The 19428-nt window shown below is 34.3% G+C and overlaps 1 protein-coding gene across 1 annotated transcript; it reads left to right on the top strand.

Moving 5' to 3' along the window:
• Positions 1–316: 316 nt before the first annotated feature.
• On the top strand, positions 317–18392 carry LOC133187978 (uncharacterized). Its single transcript, XM_061323370.1, has 5 exons — positions 317–842; positions 1298–1490; positions 1674–1990; positions 2214–2495; positions 16432–18392. The coding sequence occupies exons 1-5, from the start codon at positions 317–319 to the stop codon at positions 18390–18392; spliced, it is 3279 nt and encodes a 1092-aa protein (XP_061179354.1).
• Positions 18393–19428: the final 1036 nt, after the last annotated feature.

Here is a 19428-nt window from a genome sequence, read left to right as displayed (position 1 = left end):
CGGAATCAGATAGAAGTTATTACATGTATATGTTATAAATGTCAATATCCATGAGTTTTAAAACCAATGTTATGACTGAGAAAAAGATAGGTTACTTTATTGTATAAAGTGAATATATGTAGTTCGATTTTTATATATAAAGAATTTGAGGAAGTATATTTTCCCGTCCTTATTAATGACATAAATCTGCTTCATCTATGAGCTAAATTTCGAAAATGCAATTTTCAATTGACAGCATTTCATGAATTTACTAGCAATTGCCTTTTGAAGACTTTCCATGGAAGGGTGTCGAAACTAATTCAATAGTATTATTTCAATGGCGTCCAAAAATATTTTGCAACTGATAGAAAAGGAAGTATGGAAAAAAGTACCCCAGGGAACATGGAATAACGACGATATCGATTTAAGAGAGGATGGTAACGAGGAAACATATTTTGAGAATTCATTTACTGAAGTGAAAAATCATGGACCTACAAATGATGATCCTACATCAAAGGCCCCGAATAGGAATGTTGATTTTGACTCTTCAGAAAAAAGTTCAGTTAAAAACATATTAGAATATGTTGTTTTTGTCCCTTGGGAGGAGTTAAGTAAAGAAACACCAGGAAACACCAAGGACGGTCCTTCTAGGCTTCAGTGCTCACCTTCCTCAGAGCCAAACAAAGAAATAGAAAAAAGTAAAGAAAGTTCAGCCGACGAGGACAACGAAAAAAACATTGATGAAGTTGACTACTTTGATAGTGACGAGGAATATATGGAGACTCATGGGCTAAGATACGACGAGAAAGACATTTTAGATCCATTACAAGAGGATTCCTCTGAACCTTTAAGAAGCAGATATAGTCAGTTTTTAATTTTTTTAATGTTTGTTAACGTCGCCCGCGTGGCGCAGTGGTAGAGCGTCTGCTCTAGAGTCGCGGAGTAAGGATTTGATCCTTACGTCGCGGGTTCGAATCCCACTGTGGGACGTAGAGACCGGTCCTTTGGAAGAGACCGTATAGATCCCTCACTGCTCAATGGCCCTGAGTGCCGAGTATAGGTCAAAATTTGCAGCTTTCAACCGGCAAGTGGTGGCGTCTCCATATGAGTGAAAAATTCTCGAGAGGGACGTTAAACAATACACAAACAAACAAACAATGTTTGTTAACAGTACCGAAAAACATTATTTTTATACCAGAGTACATTATCATAAGACTCATTCTTATAATTCATGGTTAAGAAATACACAAAGGTTCCGATTTTTCTAAATATACCACTAGCATAGATATCATAATTAATATGATTTAATTTGTTGTAGGTAAAGGAGTGGAACAATATAGAAACATACCTGTTTACAGAAGATCAATACAAATTTTTGCAAGAGACAATGAGTTTGAAATTTATGATGTCATTCCTGATGGTAATTGTATGTTTCGAGCTATTGCTGACCAGTTCATGATAAATGGTCGAATTGGGTATTCAGCTGAACGTTTACGATGTACAGCAATAGAGTGAGTAGTTTGTTGTTTAAAGGATAAAAAACGTAATTTTGCACTTTGGCGAAATGTTTGCTCTATTTTTCTATTTTTCATTATTGTCGACTTTCCCGACTACCCATTCTAATAGAATTACTAAATGATATTGATAGGATTTAACCTCTGTCCAGTTGAAATTTTTGTCATTTTTTTTTTTAGATATTTAAGAAAGCATCCTTACAAAGAAGATGGCAATCATATCCAATCCTTTCTTTGTACCGAGTCTTGGGAAGATTATCTCTCCAGAATGTCCACATCGAGTGAGTGGAGTGATCACATAGTTCTCCAGGCTGTGGTTGATGCCTATAACTTAGAGGTCGTTATCTTCAATGTCTTTCAGGACGACATTAGGAGAACTGAGGTTCACCCAGAAAATAGAAGAAATCGAAAACAAATGCTGATTTTTCTAGGACATTTGGGAGAATTTCATTACTTGAGTTTGCGCCCAGCTCATTGGACATCAACGTGGCCTTACAGTGAGTATATATATTTTTTCTAGTTCAAATTGAACCTATTCTTCTTCCATATGAGTACAGGGCACTTTTGAGAAGACTGTTTCCCTTATATTCTGCTGCATAAATAAAAACAATTTTACATTGATTCTGATTTTTCAAACTATGCTTAATTTTTTTTTCATTTATACATAAAGATTTTGAGTTAATCTTCCTTTAAATGTTTTTTAAAATGCCTTAATTACAGGGTCCGCTTTATATAGACTTTTGGCGTGTTCTTATAAAATGTCTCCCGCTGCAAGGCAAGAACTGATACAGAATAAAATCATAGAAATGGGAGCCAGTGATATGGTGAATCAAGAATTCTTAGACATGGTTCACATTCTACCTGAAGGGCGTGAAAAACTAACCGATCCGGAAAAATCATCAAAGAAAAAACATGCACATTCATCAGAAAGTCATGGAGAAAAATCTATGTTAGCTTTTGACACGTTCTGTTTCAAAGATCTACAACTTCAAGAATCGGAAGGTAAGATTGAAATTAAAACTAGTAAACTAATTGTGAATAATTAGAGACCTTTCAACTTCCTGAGTGTTTCCATACCATTTCGGTTGAAAAAAGGAAAGAAATGCAAGGAATTAAACAAAGCACAAAAATGCTGATTTATCATTGGGCCCTGTCGTCTTCTTTGTTCTTTATACAAGGTATTGTGTAGTAGAAAAGATTGGAAAATACTAGTATGACTGGTGCATAGTAAAAATATTGATTTTTGATAAACCTCTTATTTGAGTTGTTTGATGTTTTGAATGAATTAAGATAGTCAGTTTAGAGCCAATGAAATTCATTAGAACTGAAGTGTTAAAGGACGTAGACACAGATTTGAAGTTAATATTCTCTCAAATTTTCTGTATAATATCGGGATTTATATGCTCCTATAGCATTTCACACGGAAATATAATTTAAAAAAAATTATTTTATCTGGAAATTAATGAAACTACGAATTTCGGGACGTGTTTGATTGACACATCCTTGCACTTTCACAAAGTAAACTTTATTCTTAGTGCTTAAGAAAAGTAGAGATTTTATTGTGTGTTAATGAAAAAAATTAAAGATATAATCCAGAAAACTAAGAGTAGATATGTGAGAAAGCAAAACCAACTCACCAGTATTGTCAGTCCGTGCTCAGTGACATGTGCAGAGTTTAACTAATTGAACACACCTGGTGAAACGTTAACTGTTTTGTAAACAGGGCATGAGCTCTGTTATTGTTAATGTTTACTTAAACTTAAATTCCAAACATGCATTTTAGGAAGTAGATGGCGTCAATGAAAGTGTGAAAATGTATCTAATATGGAAAATGGCTATATCTCAAAATTGATTGATTCCAAATAAAATTGAAATAAATTTCACAAGTAAAAGAAAAAATAATTGATTGATTTGTATATTGTTTTACGTCCCGTTTGAGATTTGTTCACTCATATAGAGACGTCACCATATACCGGTGAAGGCTTCAAATTTAGACCCTTACTCGGCACTCAGGACCATTGACCATTGAGCAGTGAGGGTTCTTTATCCTGTCAACGACTACCGTGACACAAGGCCGCGGTTTTTAAGGTCTCATCAGAAAGACCCGCAACTTTCCCTTCAAAGTGCCGAGCGCTTAGCGAAGTAACAGTTGCTACCTATTTTTTATCGAAATAAATCAGTAGCTGCCGTGATTCGAACACACGATCTTCCGATCACGGATAAAAGAAAGGAAGAATGCTTGGTATTAAAATATCCTATCCTATCAGGAGAATTGATTGCTATTTAAACAAAAAGCCCATGGGCCACATCGCTCACCTGAGCACTGTGGCTAGGAAAAAAGGAAAAATCAGTACAGCATTGAAAAGCTTAAGTGGTCCCAACCTACCCCGAAAAGGGGGGATGATTTGAATAAAGTTGAATCTACACTAACGAAGTATGTTTACATATTTTTTTTGACTAACTGTGGTTCTTTATCCTATCAGTTTGAACTTTGATTGTGGTCCCACCTTATACCCCGGGATCATGATTTGAACAAATTTGAATCTACACCACTTGAGGATGCTTCCCTATAATAAGACCAATCATGGCTTTGCTGTTCTTGAGAGGAAGATTTTTTTAAACAAAATTCCTATGTATTCATATTTTAACTTTGCTCCAATCTACCCTACAGGGTCATGATTTGAACATAATTAAATCTACACTACCTGAGGATACTTCCAAATAGATAATAAGCAATCATAACTTTGTTGTTCTTGTGAAGAAGATTTTTCCTATATATTCTTATGTAAAATTGTGATCGTCCATTGTGGCCCCACCCTACCCCGGAGGTCCTGATTTGAACAAATTTGAATCTACACTATCTGAGGATGCTTCCATATAAACCTGACCAATTATGGCTTTACTGTTCTTAAGGGATTTTTAAAGTTTGTTTCCTATATGATCCTATATAAAACTTTGATCGTCCGTTGTTACCTCACCCTACCCCCGGGGGTCATGATTTGAACAAACTTGAATCTAAACTACCGGAGGATGCGTCGATAAAGATGTGATCAATCATGACATTGTTGTTCTTGAGAAGAAAATTTTTACAATATGTTCCTTGATAAAACTTTGATCGTGTATTGTGTCCCCACCCTTCCCCCGGAGGTCATGATTTGAACAAACTTGAATTCAAACTATTTGAGGATGCTTCCATAAAGATATGATCAATCATGACATTGTCGTCCTTGAGAAGAGGATTTTTTTTAAAAAAAAGTCCTACATATTTCTATATAGAAATTTGATCGTCCATTGTGGCCCCATCCTATCCCCGGGGGTCATGATTTTATCAAATTTCAATCTAAAATACCTGAGGATGTTTTCATATAAATATGACCAATCATGACTTTGCTGTTCTGAAGAAGAAGATTTTGAAAGATTTTCCTATCTATTCTTATGTAAAATTGTTATCGTCCATTGTGGCCCCACTCTACCCCCAGAGGTCATGATTTCAACAAATTTGAATCTACAATACCTGTGGATGATTCCAAATGAGTTTCATCTTTCCTGGCCCAGTGGTTCTTGAGATTTTTAAAAGATCCTATTAATTTTTCCGTAATTTGTAATTATCTCCCCTTGGAAGAGGACTCGGTCCTTTATTTGAACAAATCCTCTTCTTTCAAGGATACTTTTTTGCAAGTTTGGTTGAAATTGCTCCAGTTGTTCTTGAGAAGAAGTCGAAGATTTAAAAAGTTTATAGACAGACCAACAGACGGACAGACAGGCGGAGGCCATGTAGGACAAAATGTGATCAGAAAAGCTTATTTGAGTCTTCGGCTCAGGTGAGCTAAAAATCTGAAGAAATAGCCGATAAAAAGGTTTATTTCATTTCTATGTTACCGTTCACGGTTGCTCAGTCGGTAGAGCGCTCGCTTCGTGATCGGGAGGTCGTAGGTTCGAATCTCAGCCACGACTTACCCAAGTCTTTTTTTTTCCAATTTATTAATCATTATGCAAACCCATTTACAATTTCTAGCTATCCCGGGTCAGGATAGTTAGTATAACATAGATAACAGAGCAACAAATATTTACTATAGCATTTCTACAAATGACACTATCTTATTTTTAAACATATGAGTTTTCGTTAACTTCATTAATAAGCCCATATTGTTTTTAATATTATTTTTTACATAAGAAAGTAACATATCATTTGTTTCAGTTTAGTTCTGACATCTACAAAACATTTTAAATTTATATATCTTATATGCGAGGAAAGACACAAAGGTATTTAAAAATTGTATTTTGGAATTCTGTTCAGAATAAAACCCTAAGATGACATGTTTCCACTGTACATCAAAATTTAACACAGAACTCAGATTTTTCCATAATATTTGAACATGTACACAATCAAAAAGTAAATGTCTAATATCTTCAATTTTATCACACATATTACAAAAAGCAGATGTTTTGTATTTGCATTTAAAAAGAAAACTGTTAGAACACAATGTATTATTTAACAGTTTGTAATTAAATTCACATATTCTTTTGTGATAAATGTCTTTTACTTTGTTTCTATATATAAACTTCCAGCTCTCTTTATCAACAGAAAATAATTTTTTAAACATTAATTGATAACTTGGAGCTTTAAATTTCTTAAAGAGTAGATTATCGTAGAAAAAATTACATTTTTTATCTTCAGTACAATACACACCATTGATAAAATTAGAATAACACTTTCCTATAGTCTGTATGTATGAACAACAAGTCATATTAAGTTTTAAAGCTTTTTTATAGATTGCCGTTTTTAATATTTTATATTCACACATCCAATTCGATTTTTGTTTCAGATCAAAGGACAATTCTTGTAGAGTTTTAAATTGTCCATTTTTGTTAAATAAGTCTTTAACATGTGTTATCCCACTTTGGATCCAATTTTTAAAACATATTGTTTTGTTTTCATATTTAAACATATTATTATTCCATATTGGTTGCTGAGCAAAACTTACATTAGATAATTTAGTTTCATCGATATATCTTTTACATTCATTAAAACTACAGAATACTTCTTTATAAAAAATCGGGAGGTTTGAAATGATTTTAAAGTCTGAGGGTTTTGTCTCCGATAAAGTTAAAATATAATTGATATTGACATTAAGACGATTTAAATAGCCTTCTACTATTTCGCTTAGTATACAATTTTTATCTATTAAAAATCTAGTCCATGCCGCCTTTAAAGCCTTAAATTTCAATTCAATATCTATCACGCCTATTCCACCATCTTCCTGTTTTCCGATCACAGTATCTCTTGTAATTCTACCGCGTTTATTCCATATGAAGTTAAATATGCTGCTTTTAGTTTGTTGAATATGTTCGGGATAGGGCATTGGTAATATTGAACCCATATAAATAAGTTGTGACGTAGCTAATGAATTAATGACACATGATTTCCCGAAAATAGTCAATTTTCTTTTTTTCCAAGATTCAAAGAGTTTTTCCATATTTTGAAAAGTTTTTAACCAATTCAATTCATAACATTGAATTTTATTATGGCCAATGTGTATACCTAAACATCGAACAGCATCATTAGTTACCTGTATGCCTCCTACATTGGTGTATTTATCTTTAAGACTACCTAGTAATATACATTGTGTTTTGCTTAAATTAATTTTTGAGCCAGCGTGTTTACAAAATTCATTAACAGTCGTTACTGCAACATTTAAAGAAGATATATCTTTTAAAGCCAGTGTTACATCGTCTGCATGCTGAATATTTTTAATATCTCTTTTCATGTTTGATAAATTAATACCTTGTATTTCATTGTTATTTTTAATTTTAAGGGCCAATATTTCTGCCACAAATAGATACAATAGAGCTGAAATAGGGCATCCTTGTCTAATACCTCTATTCATGCTACAAGTTTTAGAGATCAAACCATTGTTTTTAATTCTGAATATTGGTTTATTGTATAGAATTTTAATCCATTGAAGAAAATTATCACCAAAGTTAAATTTTTTCAGAACTTGAAAAAAAGAAAATTCCACTCGACTGAATCGAAAGCCTCTTCAAAATCTAAAAATAGTAATAATCCGTCTCTTTCATTTTCCATACAATATTCATAAATGTCTAAAATCAATCTTGCATTTATACCTATGTAACGACCTTTGATATATGCCGATTGTTCATTACTAATTAATTTATCTATGACACTTTGTAATTTTTTTGCGAGAACAAAGGCTATAATCTTGTAATCGGTGTTTGTTAAACTTAGTGGTCTGTAGTTTTTAAGATTATTCTTGTCACCCTTCTTAAATAAAAGAGTGATAAGTGCCAATCGCTGAGAATATGGTAATTCTTCTTTTTCAAATACAGTTAATAATACTTCGTAAGAGAGAGGTCCAATTATATTCCAAAAGCATTTATAAAATTCCCCTGATAATCCATATAAACCGGGAGATTTGTTGCTCTTTAAATTATGAACTACATCTGAACACTCATCAAATGTTGGAAGTGTGTTGCAAAACTTTTTCTCGCGATCATTGAGTTTTGGACATTCAATGTCTTGTAAATATGACGAAATATTGTTATCATCAACAGATTTGCTTGTATATGTTTTCATAAAAAAGGCACATTTCTTGTAAAATTTCACTATTACTAGCAAATGTTTTATTATTCTTTTATAATTCAGTTATCGTATTATTTGATTGATGTTTTTTTTTCCAATCCTAGAAAAAAACTTGTATTTCGCTCTCCATCGCTTATCCATTGCGCTTTTGATCTTATTTGAGCTCCTTTAGAAATTTCATCATACATTGCATCTAATTCTTTCTCTAGTTCTCGCTTTTCATTCATATTAATTTCTGAACTCGGCAAAGATTCAATATTATCGATTTTTTCCTCAAGCAATTTTACTTTATATTTTATATTATAATTAGATTGTTTTGCGTATTTAATAGAATAATCACGAACACTTATTTTAAAAGTTTCCCATTTTAAAGTTGGATCTAGCGTTTCATCAATATTGTTAAATATATCTATTATACCGTGTTTGTAATCATCATTTTCAAGGTGAGATACATTTAATTTCCAGTAACCTGCACCTCTTTCTAGTTTACTAAGATTTAAAGTACATTTAAGATATCTGTGGTCACTTAACCGTGTGCTATTATTATGAGTACCTGGAATTCGTCTGACAATGATATTTTTTACACGTTCTATAAAGTCTTTATTTACAAAAATATAATCTATCCTACTCTTTGGACAATTTTCTGCATCACACCATGTATAACCATTGTTAGCAGGATTTTTTTTAAGCCATACGTCGACTAAGTCCAGCTTATTTACTATTTTACTTAATTTTTTATTGAATTTGTCATTTTCTTTATTAGAATTGCAATTGAAATCACCTCCTATTATGATTGTACTATCTTGCGCAGAAAAAGAAGAAATAAATGTGTTGAGAGTATTTAAAAAGGCTAACCTATCTGACTCTTTATTGGGTGCATATACGTTAATGATTGTAAATAAATTATCGTCTATTTTTGCATTGACAAGTATTTTTCTTCCATCATTAGACTTATGTACATTTAAAATATCTACATTACATTCTTTGTTGAAAAGAATGGAAACACCTCTACTAAAAGGAGAGTCTGAAAAAGCATGAACTATTTTCCCATTCCATTTTCTATCATAATTTTCCACACGTTTTTCAACGAAATGAGTTTCTTGTAAAAGTGTTATATCTATTTTACTCTCTTCTAACCACGTAAAAATTTTAGCTCTTTTTTCCGGCGAATTAAGACCTCTTACATTCACAGACAGTAAACTTAATTTTTTTTTCATTTGTCTGGTGTATATAACTGTATAATAATGTCATATAAGAAAAAAGGGAAATAAGCTAATTTAAGTCTAATTAGTTTACAAGTAATAAAATATTATACCAATTCATGATAGCATTTTTAAAATATGCCATTTTTTTCTGTAAATAAATATAACACTAAGCACATGTAACCGTTTCTTGTAGAAATTAAAAAATGACTGCAAGATGGTATATAGGGTTGGATTCTTAGTATTTATTCTGTGGAGATATATAGTTGATTTCAAGATGAATTAAATGTTTTAAATTAACCCTAAAATAACAATAACAACATATAAATACATAGACAACATATAAACAAGCACATTCACTTTACAACACAAAACGATCACAATTTAAACACATAAAACATTCATTTAAGCCATTACTTTACACTTTATATAAACGCATTCAAAGGGCGATAACTCTTTGAAACTCTTACTGAATTAATGATCTAAATTATATTTCTCTATACTGAAATATTTACAACTTTAAAAATATGAGTTTAACATACCAGTGTATGGAACTGAGTGATTTATCTCTTGATCAGGATGACTTTAAAGAGTTATTACATGATGACCTAATGGATTAATAAATTATAAAATCATAATAATTCAAACCCAGATCTTAATCCAAAGATCTACATGAATTAGATTAAAACATATAACTTGCTCTTACTTTACAATATCGATCTTAACTTCAATAACTTTAGAACTTTCACTCTAGCACATTCATACTCATTTAGCAAGTTTATATTAAAATACTTTATTTTCATTCATTATCTTTAATTTTAGTTTATGATCATTAGATGTGTTTATAAAAGGTTTACTTACAGTTTATGGGTGTTTAATATACTCCAAAATATCAAATATTAAATTTTAAGCAATCACAAATCTCTAGCTACACCCTTCTCAGACAGTATCTTTGAATGGAATCCTAAAACAAAGGTTTCCCGCCTGAATGGACAACTTTGACCAAACAATACCAACTGACCAATAGAATGTAGGAAAACAGACAATACCCTTATTTATAAATGGACTAATCCTTATATCTACCTTAACCCATAGTCTTTGGGTTAAACCATTATTTAAATAGGGATGTTTATGATTTAAACATATAAATAAATAATATATTAGTAATGCAGGCGCAGCGCTTGTATAGATGTATGGATGAATGAATGAATGATTAATTCCTGAAATAAAATATATAGCATTAATTAAAATAAAATAAAACTAAGTACAACTACCACACACATACCACTGTTCATGAAATGCTGCATCAGACTGGCTGGAGAAAATACAGTTACTTTTCATCCTCGGAACTCTCCGTGTCAGGATTACAGCCAGATACATCGCTGTCGGACATTTCTCTAAGTTGGTGTAGCATTTGCACTATTGTGCGTTGGTTCGAATGTTCTTTTTGTTTTCGCTTTCTTTCGTTTTTTGTAGAATCACTCAGCTTTCTTTTCCGAACTTTTTTTGCAATTTTTTTCATAAGGATACCAAGAGTGTTTTTTCCCGGCCAGTATTCGGGTTTAGTGTTGCGCTTACCATCACGGTCTAGCCCTGAGCCCCATTCATTGTTGTATGTTGCTTCCACAAAAACTGTAGATTGCTTGGAGGTACACAATTTATCTCCGAAAACGGGTACCTGGACTCATTTGTTTTCCAAGATCTCCTCCATAACACACACCTTGGTAGACTCCCACTGTTCGTTAGATTTTATTTTTTTTCCTAGGCGTAGAGCGGAAAGGGCATCATCGGCATCCTTGATGATATTGGCAGACTCTAGGTCACCACATCTTACTGCTTTAATGTACTGAAAGGCATGCTCGGCCGACTTGTGTTTGATACCAAAGATATCCATATCGCATGGGTAAAAATTGGATAGAACATCCTCTGCACCACAGAAAGGGGTCAAATGCTTTTGTGGCTGGTAATGAGGGCATGCTTCATTCCCGGGGGAGTGGCCAGGTTGTTTGCATATCTTACAGCAGGTATCGAATGTACAATTAGAGCGAGTGTGGTCAGTTTTCCAGCAATTTGTACATAGAAGGTTTATATCCTTTTTGGGTTGACCGTAGTGAAAAAGCTTACACTGAATACCACCACAGTAATCAATTCTGGGTAGATATTTTCCGTCTGGAAGAGGCTCAATATACATGAATCTGGTCCCATTTAGAATACTTGTCATCCGGTTTGTCTGGATGGCGGATTTTTTCGTACATAATTTTACTTGTTAATTTGACATTTAGCTTGTTAAGTAGTTCCTGTACCGCGGAATCGGCTACAGAGAGGGGGAGACCACATATCCGCAGTTTAAGAGTTTTTTGAGTTACAGATGTAGCACCAGAGGTGTATGGGTTCGTATCATAAAACTGGTAGGACACACTATTGATATCAATACCCTGAGTGAGAAGCTTAAGTCGGCATTCTGTACTTTTGAGATAAATTCTCCAAAGATTGCGGTCAAGTTGCACGCAGAGTAGATCATCGCCGATTACTTGTTTTATTGGGTCAATAAGATCAAAGTCCGTGATCTGTTTTTTAGAGGAACCCCGAAGGTCATTGTTCTTCAAGTATAACGACTTTGATGTTCTATCGACCGTGGAAGAGATTGAGCCGAAATCACTCTCAGCCATCGTCAGGTGAAATACACAGGTAAACAAGTGAAAAGAAATCACCGATGAAATCAACAAACATATATACACGAAATCAAACTTTTTACAATGAATTTTTGCAGAAAATTCCCGAAACCAAGCATACACATACACACACTAGACTTCCGAAACTTAAATATTCCTCAAGAAGAAACTCAATTTCGGAAGAAATTGTCAAAAAACACAGACCGGCAGAAAAACACGTCTAGCTTCGTCTGTGACACGTGACTGACCCAAGTCGATAAAAAATGGGGAGCAACTCTTCCTTCGCCATGCGCTCGGCACTTTGAAGTGAAAGTTGCGGGTCCTTCGGATGAGACCTTAAAAACCGAGGCCCAGTGTCACGGCAGCCGTTGGCACGATAAAGATCCCTCACTGCTCAGTGGCCCTGAGTGCCGAGTAAAGGTAAAAATTTGAAGCCCTTCACCGGTTTATGGTGACGTCTTTATATGAGTGCAAAACTCTCGAATGGGACGTAAAACAACATACAATCAATCATTTCTATGTTCTGTGTCCTAAATTTCAGAGAGAATTTTTGCCGATAAAATTCATGATTTCTGTACATGTATACTTGAGAGAATGGCAGTAAAACTTTCCAGTTTTTCTTGGGTCTTGCCGACAGTTTCCTGAAGTTTTGTGCCGATCTGAGGTGTGCTTTGAATGTTATATTTTTGTTTGTTTGTTATTTAACGTCCGTCTAGAGAATTTTTCACTCATATAGAGACGCCATTACTTGCCGGTGGATGGCTGCAAATTTTTACCTATACTAGGCACTCAGGGCCATTAAGCAGTGAGGGATCTTGCGACACGGCACCTCGGTTTATACGGTCTCATCCGGAGGACCGTTGAATGTTACAGAAATATTAGAAATATTTCACGTTGCTATTGTTGTGATTTCTGTTTTGGATTTGGAAAGAGGGGTTAGATAATTTTATTGTAAGTCTCTTTTAAACTGAAAGCTTGATTTTGACCTTTGTGTCAAGAGGTAAAGTTCAAGGTCAAAGGTCAAGGTTATCATTTTAAAAAAAAAATCACTCTTCTTTCTATGCTGTAAATTGAGATATACAATGAAAGCTGAATCTAGATATATGTCTAAAATATGAATTCTGACCCTTTAGCCAGGGTCGAGATCAAGGCCAAACTGCTCGGTCATTTGGGTCAATGTCTTATATAATAATTCCTCAAAGTTTTCAATGACCTTTACCTTTGACCTTGACCCAATTTTCAATGCCAAAGGTCAAGAGTCCTAATAGAATCATTCATTACTACGAGTGTGGGATAGTGAAATTCCACCGAGGGGACAAGATTCACGGTCTAGGACGAGGCTTTGCCGAGTCCTAGACCGTGAATCTTGGCCCCGAGGTGGAATTTCACTATCCCACACGAGTATGTAATGAATGATTATTTTTCTCGCATTATTTTTTATCCAACATAACGGCCTGTCATCACCATTAAAAAAATTATTTTTTTTATTTAGTACCCAATAAAAAATCTGAATACACCATCAAAGAGATCGTACCTGAAAATGGTTTACACAAACTCAGAAAATAAATTTCAAACCAATTAAATCATTCTTAATGATATAAACTGGAATTAAAAGAAAAAAATCCGATAGCCTACAATTCATTTCAGAAGAATCCTTCCGCGACCTACAAATAGTGCTATTTAAAAAGTGAAAACACAAAAATCTTTTGAATGAAAATAAATTTGATTTAATAAATTAAACACCAACATTTTAAGTATATGTGATATCTTTTAAAGACATTATTACAAATTTTATATATTAGAAGCAATATGTTTACGTTCAAAATGGGTCATTTGCATATATTGACCTACATATGCATTATATGTGAAGCATTTAGCCTAGCCTAGTCCGAGTCGGAGTCAATCACACGAACTCGTTTCCTGGATTGATAGGTATTGTTTGTAATATTAACTGTTACATTTCCATGAATTTGTGACCCGCTAAATATTGTTTTGAGTTTCAATGGCGGTATTATCCGAAATTGGTGTCAAGTCGAAGAACGGCTGTGCGTGTGTCACTGTAGAGTTCGGCAGGGCTCTGGTTGATGATGATGTTTCAAAACGAGAATGGTTTTGTGTAGAAGCATTTGAGAATGGAACTAATGAGGATATATTGCCGGAGGAATTTGATAAAATGCTGCTTATTGCGTATTTCTGTGAGTCGTTTATTGTGCGGTAGTTATTCAATGACTGAATGTTTTTGTGACCTGTTACGTACACTTGTAATGTGTCAGGGACATTCGAATCCGTCATTCTTTGGACGAGAGTTTTACGGACACTTGTGTTGGTGATTTTCTTATTGTCAGGTAGGCCAGCATTTTTTGACATTCTTTTCATAAGGTTATTGAGTTTGTTGACGCCCATAGGGCTACATATAAACCATCGATCTTGCATTCTAGGACGTTTTTCGTTAGTAACGACTGAAATGTAAAAGGGGTCCTCATGTTTTGAATATCCTTCGGGACGTTTATCTCTATACAAAATATAGGTTGATAGGGACATTTTTCAGGGTTGGCAGGGGTTGCATACATGCGAGGTGGGCACGCCCGGCTATCAGTGACATCCACGCCGGTTCTAGTCTTGGTGGCCCTTTCATGTAGTCCGAAATATCTGATGTTTTCCAGGCTTTTTTCACGATTTTGATATTTTACGTGCCATGAAAACGTCAGAACCGGCGCCATTACGAAAACTGGGAATTCGCCGCCTCCAACCAGAGGCGGCATTCTCGGGTTGATTTTCGATACTTGCAAAGCGAATGAAATGTCAAACTCACAATTTATCAATAGTACAATGCTTTTAGTACTCACCAACATCGTTTTTATGGTTTGTTCATAAAATATACAATCCGATGAAAACATTTTATCTGACTGTCGAGATTTGTTTTCATTTCGTGCATTTTAAAATCTTTCAAGACCTATATCGAAATGATGATTGATGTTTTCTTTTCATCGATATTGGTGAGTACTAGAAGCATTGTGCTACTGATAAATTGTGGAAACGGCATTCAATTCGGTTCCCATCAAAAATCAACTCCGATTGGAGACGGCGAAATTTCCAGTTTTCGTAATGGCACCGGTTCTGACGTTTTCCTGGCACGTAAAATATAAAAATAGTGAAAAAGCCAGAAAAACGTCAGATATTTCGGACTACTTTCATGGTACTCTAAGTAGTCGAGTTGAAGTGCCTCATCCCTTTTTAGGACTACATCCCCCCACCTCATGTTACGGTGTTCAGTTCCCCCTCGCATACCAAAATACAATGTGTTGTTAAACCAAAGAGTGCTAATCAAAGAGGTTGGTGTAGCTTTTCCAAGTTGTTCAGTATTGTAAAGAGTTTCAATTTCGTCAGGTGTTAAAGAGTCGGACCTTTGGGGTTTATTTCCACGCCCTTGTGCTTTTAAATCCTTTTGTTTTGCCCTTTGGGCCTCTCTGCACCGTGCAAATTCAAAGCTTGTTATTAATGAAAACTGGTAACGATGACGTTTTAAGTGTCTTTCGAAGCTCCCTATCATTCCCCTTAGACTTGAGGGCTCATATTCTTCGCCAGATTTCGTGCGGACATTCACAATAAAGTTCGACAAGAGAGGGTCCAACTCATTTGGGGGTATATTGTAAATTTCTCTTGACTCCCCTTTAATTTCAAAATACTCACGTAAAATGTTCAAATGGCCCATTGTTTTTCGTAAAGTATTTGAGTTTTCATTTGCCTCAATAAAAGTAGATGTTTCCAGATTTTTGAGTCGCACACTTGTACTTGCACCCTCCATGATTTATTATTATTTATAATTGCAGACGATATTTGTTTACATGTAAAAAGTAGTACCGTTCACGGCGTAGTAATACACAGTGTAAGACAGAAAAATCTCACACTGCTGTCTCACACTGGACAGGTCTATCTAACACCGGTGATAATGCGAGAAATTGCAGTCAATCCCTGCTTCTACGACTCACTTATAACTGTCACAAGGGATCGATGAATCCTTTAGCGTTGAACTTAACTTAATCAGTTGTAAACATTGGCAAAGGATTGGTATCTCTACTGTTTATGGTTTCGGAGGAGTAGCGATAACATGGGGTTTAAACTGCAGGATCAAATGCATAGAAATCTTCTGCTCAGTACATTCTCATAGATTATAAGTCTTTTCAATATGCCTTGAATCTCAAAATCACGCGGCGGAAAAAAAAATGATAATAAACACCACAATTTCAACAGGTCTTTACACACATACACACACACACACACAGAGAGAGAGAGAAAGAGAGAGGGAGAGAGAGAGAGAGGCGAGAAAGACAACTATCCTCATGATCAGTATAACCAATTGTATACATTGTACTGTTGGCAATGAGGTATGTAGTGAAATGCTCTCAATATTGATGCGCTGAATAACTGACTATTCTTTCTCATGTTTTTCAATCTTATTTCAGATTCTTTGAACATTATTTTCTACGATCCAATGCACATTGACACCATAACTGGGATTCCACTTCCTCATTTATCCTACATCCTCAAGCAGTTATTTCCCCGTAGAATGATAAACTCATACTTTGGGGCACAATGTCCTCAAGTTTTCTCTGGTGTATTTCTTCACTGCATCGGATCATCTGCAGATGGGATAAATGTTTTCTTGAAAGACATCAGTAAAAAACAAACAAAGCGCAGTTTTTATAACAGACATAAACAGAAAAAAGGTAGAGAATTTGTTCTTATTCCTCTAGAGAAAGTAGTACGACATTCTGATATAACTGAATATCAAACCTCAGTAGAAAGTATTTTCGCAGATTCATCAAAAACCCATCCAGGATATTGTCACTTAAGACTATCTCCTTATACGAAAGAATTTGAAAGAAATGTTTTGCAAAAAGAATCGGAAAAGTTTCTCATGGAAATAGATTTAGATGCAGCTGTTTCTATACCAGGGGATGCCCATGTTAAGTACAAAGGACTAGTTTGTGAAACATTTCCTCCATCAACTGAGGAGTGGAGAATTCGAGAGAGAAAATTTACATTTCCTTCTCGCCAACTCATTCAAAATATTTTGCGAGGTAAATGTACATTGATTAAAAAAGCACATCCTTACAGTAAAGTACCAGATATCGAATGGAAGTACAATTTTTCTTTGGCTGAGTATACAATATTTACAACTGGTCTAACTGGTTCTCAGATTCATGGATTCTGTGTGATCAAAGTTTTGGTTGAAAACATGACTTTCCATCTCACGAAGCAATTGAAAAATAAGCATTTGAAAGCTGTATATTTGCGGGCTCTTGAGGAAATACCTTGTGCAGCCTGGGAAACCAATTTTAGTGGATGCATTCTATTTATCATAAGTAATTTGGTAGACAATTTGAAGGCGAAATTCCTTCCACATTATTTTATCCCTAGTAACAATCTTATAGAATGCTACTCAGCTGAAGAGATTAAAGCTATTTGTGTCAATGTTGAATGCATCCGCATGTTTCCAGTGGCAGTCACCCAAATCATTGCAGAAAACCACGGCTATCATCATGCCTCAAAGGTGATCCGATTAGTCTTTGCAAATTGCAAATCCTTTATGCACAATAAAGACTTGACAACAGTATTTATAAATGCGTTCACACCTGGAACATTGTGTTCCATCAAAGTCATGACGAGACTAGGATTTTATGACACTGCATTTCAACTTCTACAATACGTCCACGAGCAAATGCTTCTTATACCGATGCCGACGGAATGTTATGAGATACCAAGTTTCCTTGAATTCTTCCATATGGCGTTGAAAAGCTTGCGCCAAAAATCATCACGCATTATTCTAGCCAAATATTTTGACATCCAATTTAAGACTGATATCTTGAAGGAACACATTGATGATGATGCAACATACACTAAAAACATCCTGCCCTGGAAGGTAGATTTTGAAATTGGATTGGCCGAAGTCCCAAAAGAAAAAACAAGAGACTTTTCCTCCCTCGCTGATTTCTTTTACGCATATAGCTCAAGAGAATTTGAAAAGAAAAATTCAACACTATCTGTCCTAGCTATTGAAATAGCAATACTCTGTATTAAAAAGGCCATCAACACGGATACGATTAGAATGGAAGAAATAGAGGATGGGAACTTGAAGGAAGAAATCTTATCTCAAAAAGACAGGATGGTTAGGAATCTGAAGAAGAAGCTTGAGATATGCTATAAGCATATGTATGCAATCTCATTACAGTATCTTACATTTAAACCTTTACAAGACCACATGGATGACATTGAAAAACTTTGTGATGAGCTTCCAGAAATGGCACTCTGTGTCAGTAGAATGTTTAGATATCTGAAAAGGGAAGAAAAAGCCTCAGAATATGAGCACAGATACACCACCGCTTTCAAGAGAAAACATGCATACTTGTCGTATGATTTTTAAGGATTCTTTATACATGTGACGAGAAACTATGACTAAACAGCTGTTTATAAAAGCACTTGATCATTTAGTTAAATGCTGTCTGAGAGATCCGCTTTGCAAAAATTTCACATGCATGACACTACAAAATATCCCTAATCTATCATGTTTTATGAGAGTAAATTACATGAGTGAAATAAAGAAATATATAATGCAATGATATGATAAAAGTTCTTGTAGCAATTAGTAAACTTTTTTCTAATCAGTGATTTGTGGAGGATATTAAATGACATGTTTATTACACTCTTCCATACAAACCAAAAATTCGATCTATATAACCTGTGTTGATTAGCTCAAATTGTGTGAAATATAATTTGTTGAATCCACTGATACTGTGGCTTTTTAAAAAAAATATTTATTCATATCATTCTCTGAAAAATTGCAGAAGACGAATATTGCACCATATATTACTTCTTAAAAATACCCCTCACTCATAGTATAAGAATTAAAATCTTAGGAAAATGCATATTGTCATGGTTTTGTGACATATTAAACAATTTTGTGTTTATATTTAGAACTTAATATTAGATTTCCCCAGGTCTCTAGATCATATAACAGTCTTAGACAAAAGGTTATTCCACAGTTAAAAGTTGAAAAACTGCATTAAATTCCACTAAATATGGTTAAATAATTAATAATCCAAAAGGTTGTTGAATTTCCTGTAATATCAACTTATCTGACAGTTACCTGCCTTGGTTCAGAAACTGATCGTAGTCAGGACAGGACATGCTATTGAGTATCGAAAAAGTTGGGAGACATAAACACCATATTATGCAGGTGAAGGTAAAATAGTGGAATATTACTAAAACAATAAGGAAAGCTGACGATTGATACCGTATTTTGAAATTGAATTTTACAGGAAATACACTGATATTTGAGGTATTGTAATTCAATTTGGAATTCTAACTCATCTAATATACCATCGACTTAATATTCTGCAACCTTGGTTTTTTTTTTCTTTTAAACTCATAGAGACTAGACATGAAAATAAAGTAAGCTG

Source organism: Saccostrea echinata, unplaced genomic scaffold, assembly GCF_033153115.1.
Source record: "Saccostrea echinata isolate AGI-Se365-2 ecotype Australia unplaced genomic scaffold, CSIRO_AGI_Sech_v1 ptg000015l, whole genome shotgun sequence".
Taxonomy (NCBI): domain Eukaryota; kingdom Metazoa; phylum Mollusca; class Bivalvia; order Ostreida; family Ostreidae; genus Saccostrea; species Saccostrea echinata.
Note: the sequence above shows the minus strand (reverse complement) of the source record. Positions and strands in the feature narration are given on the sequence as shown.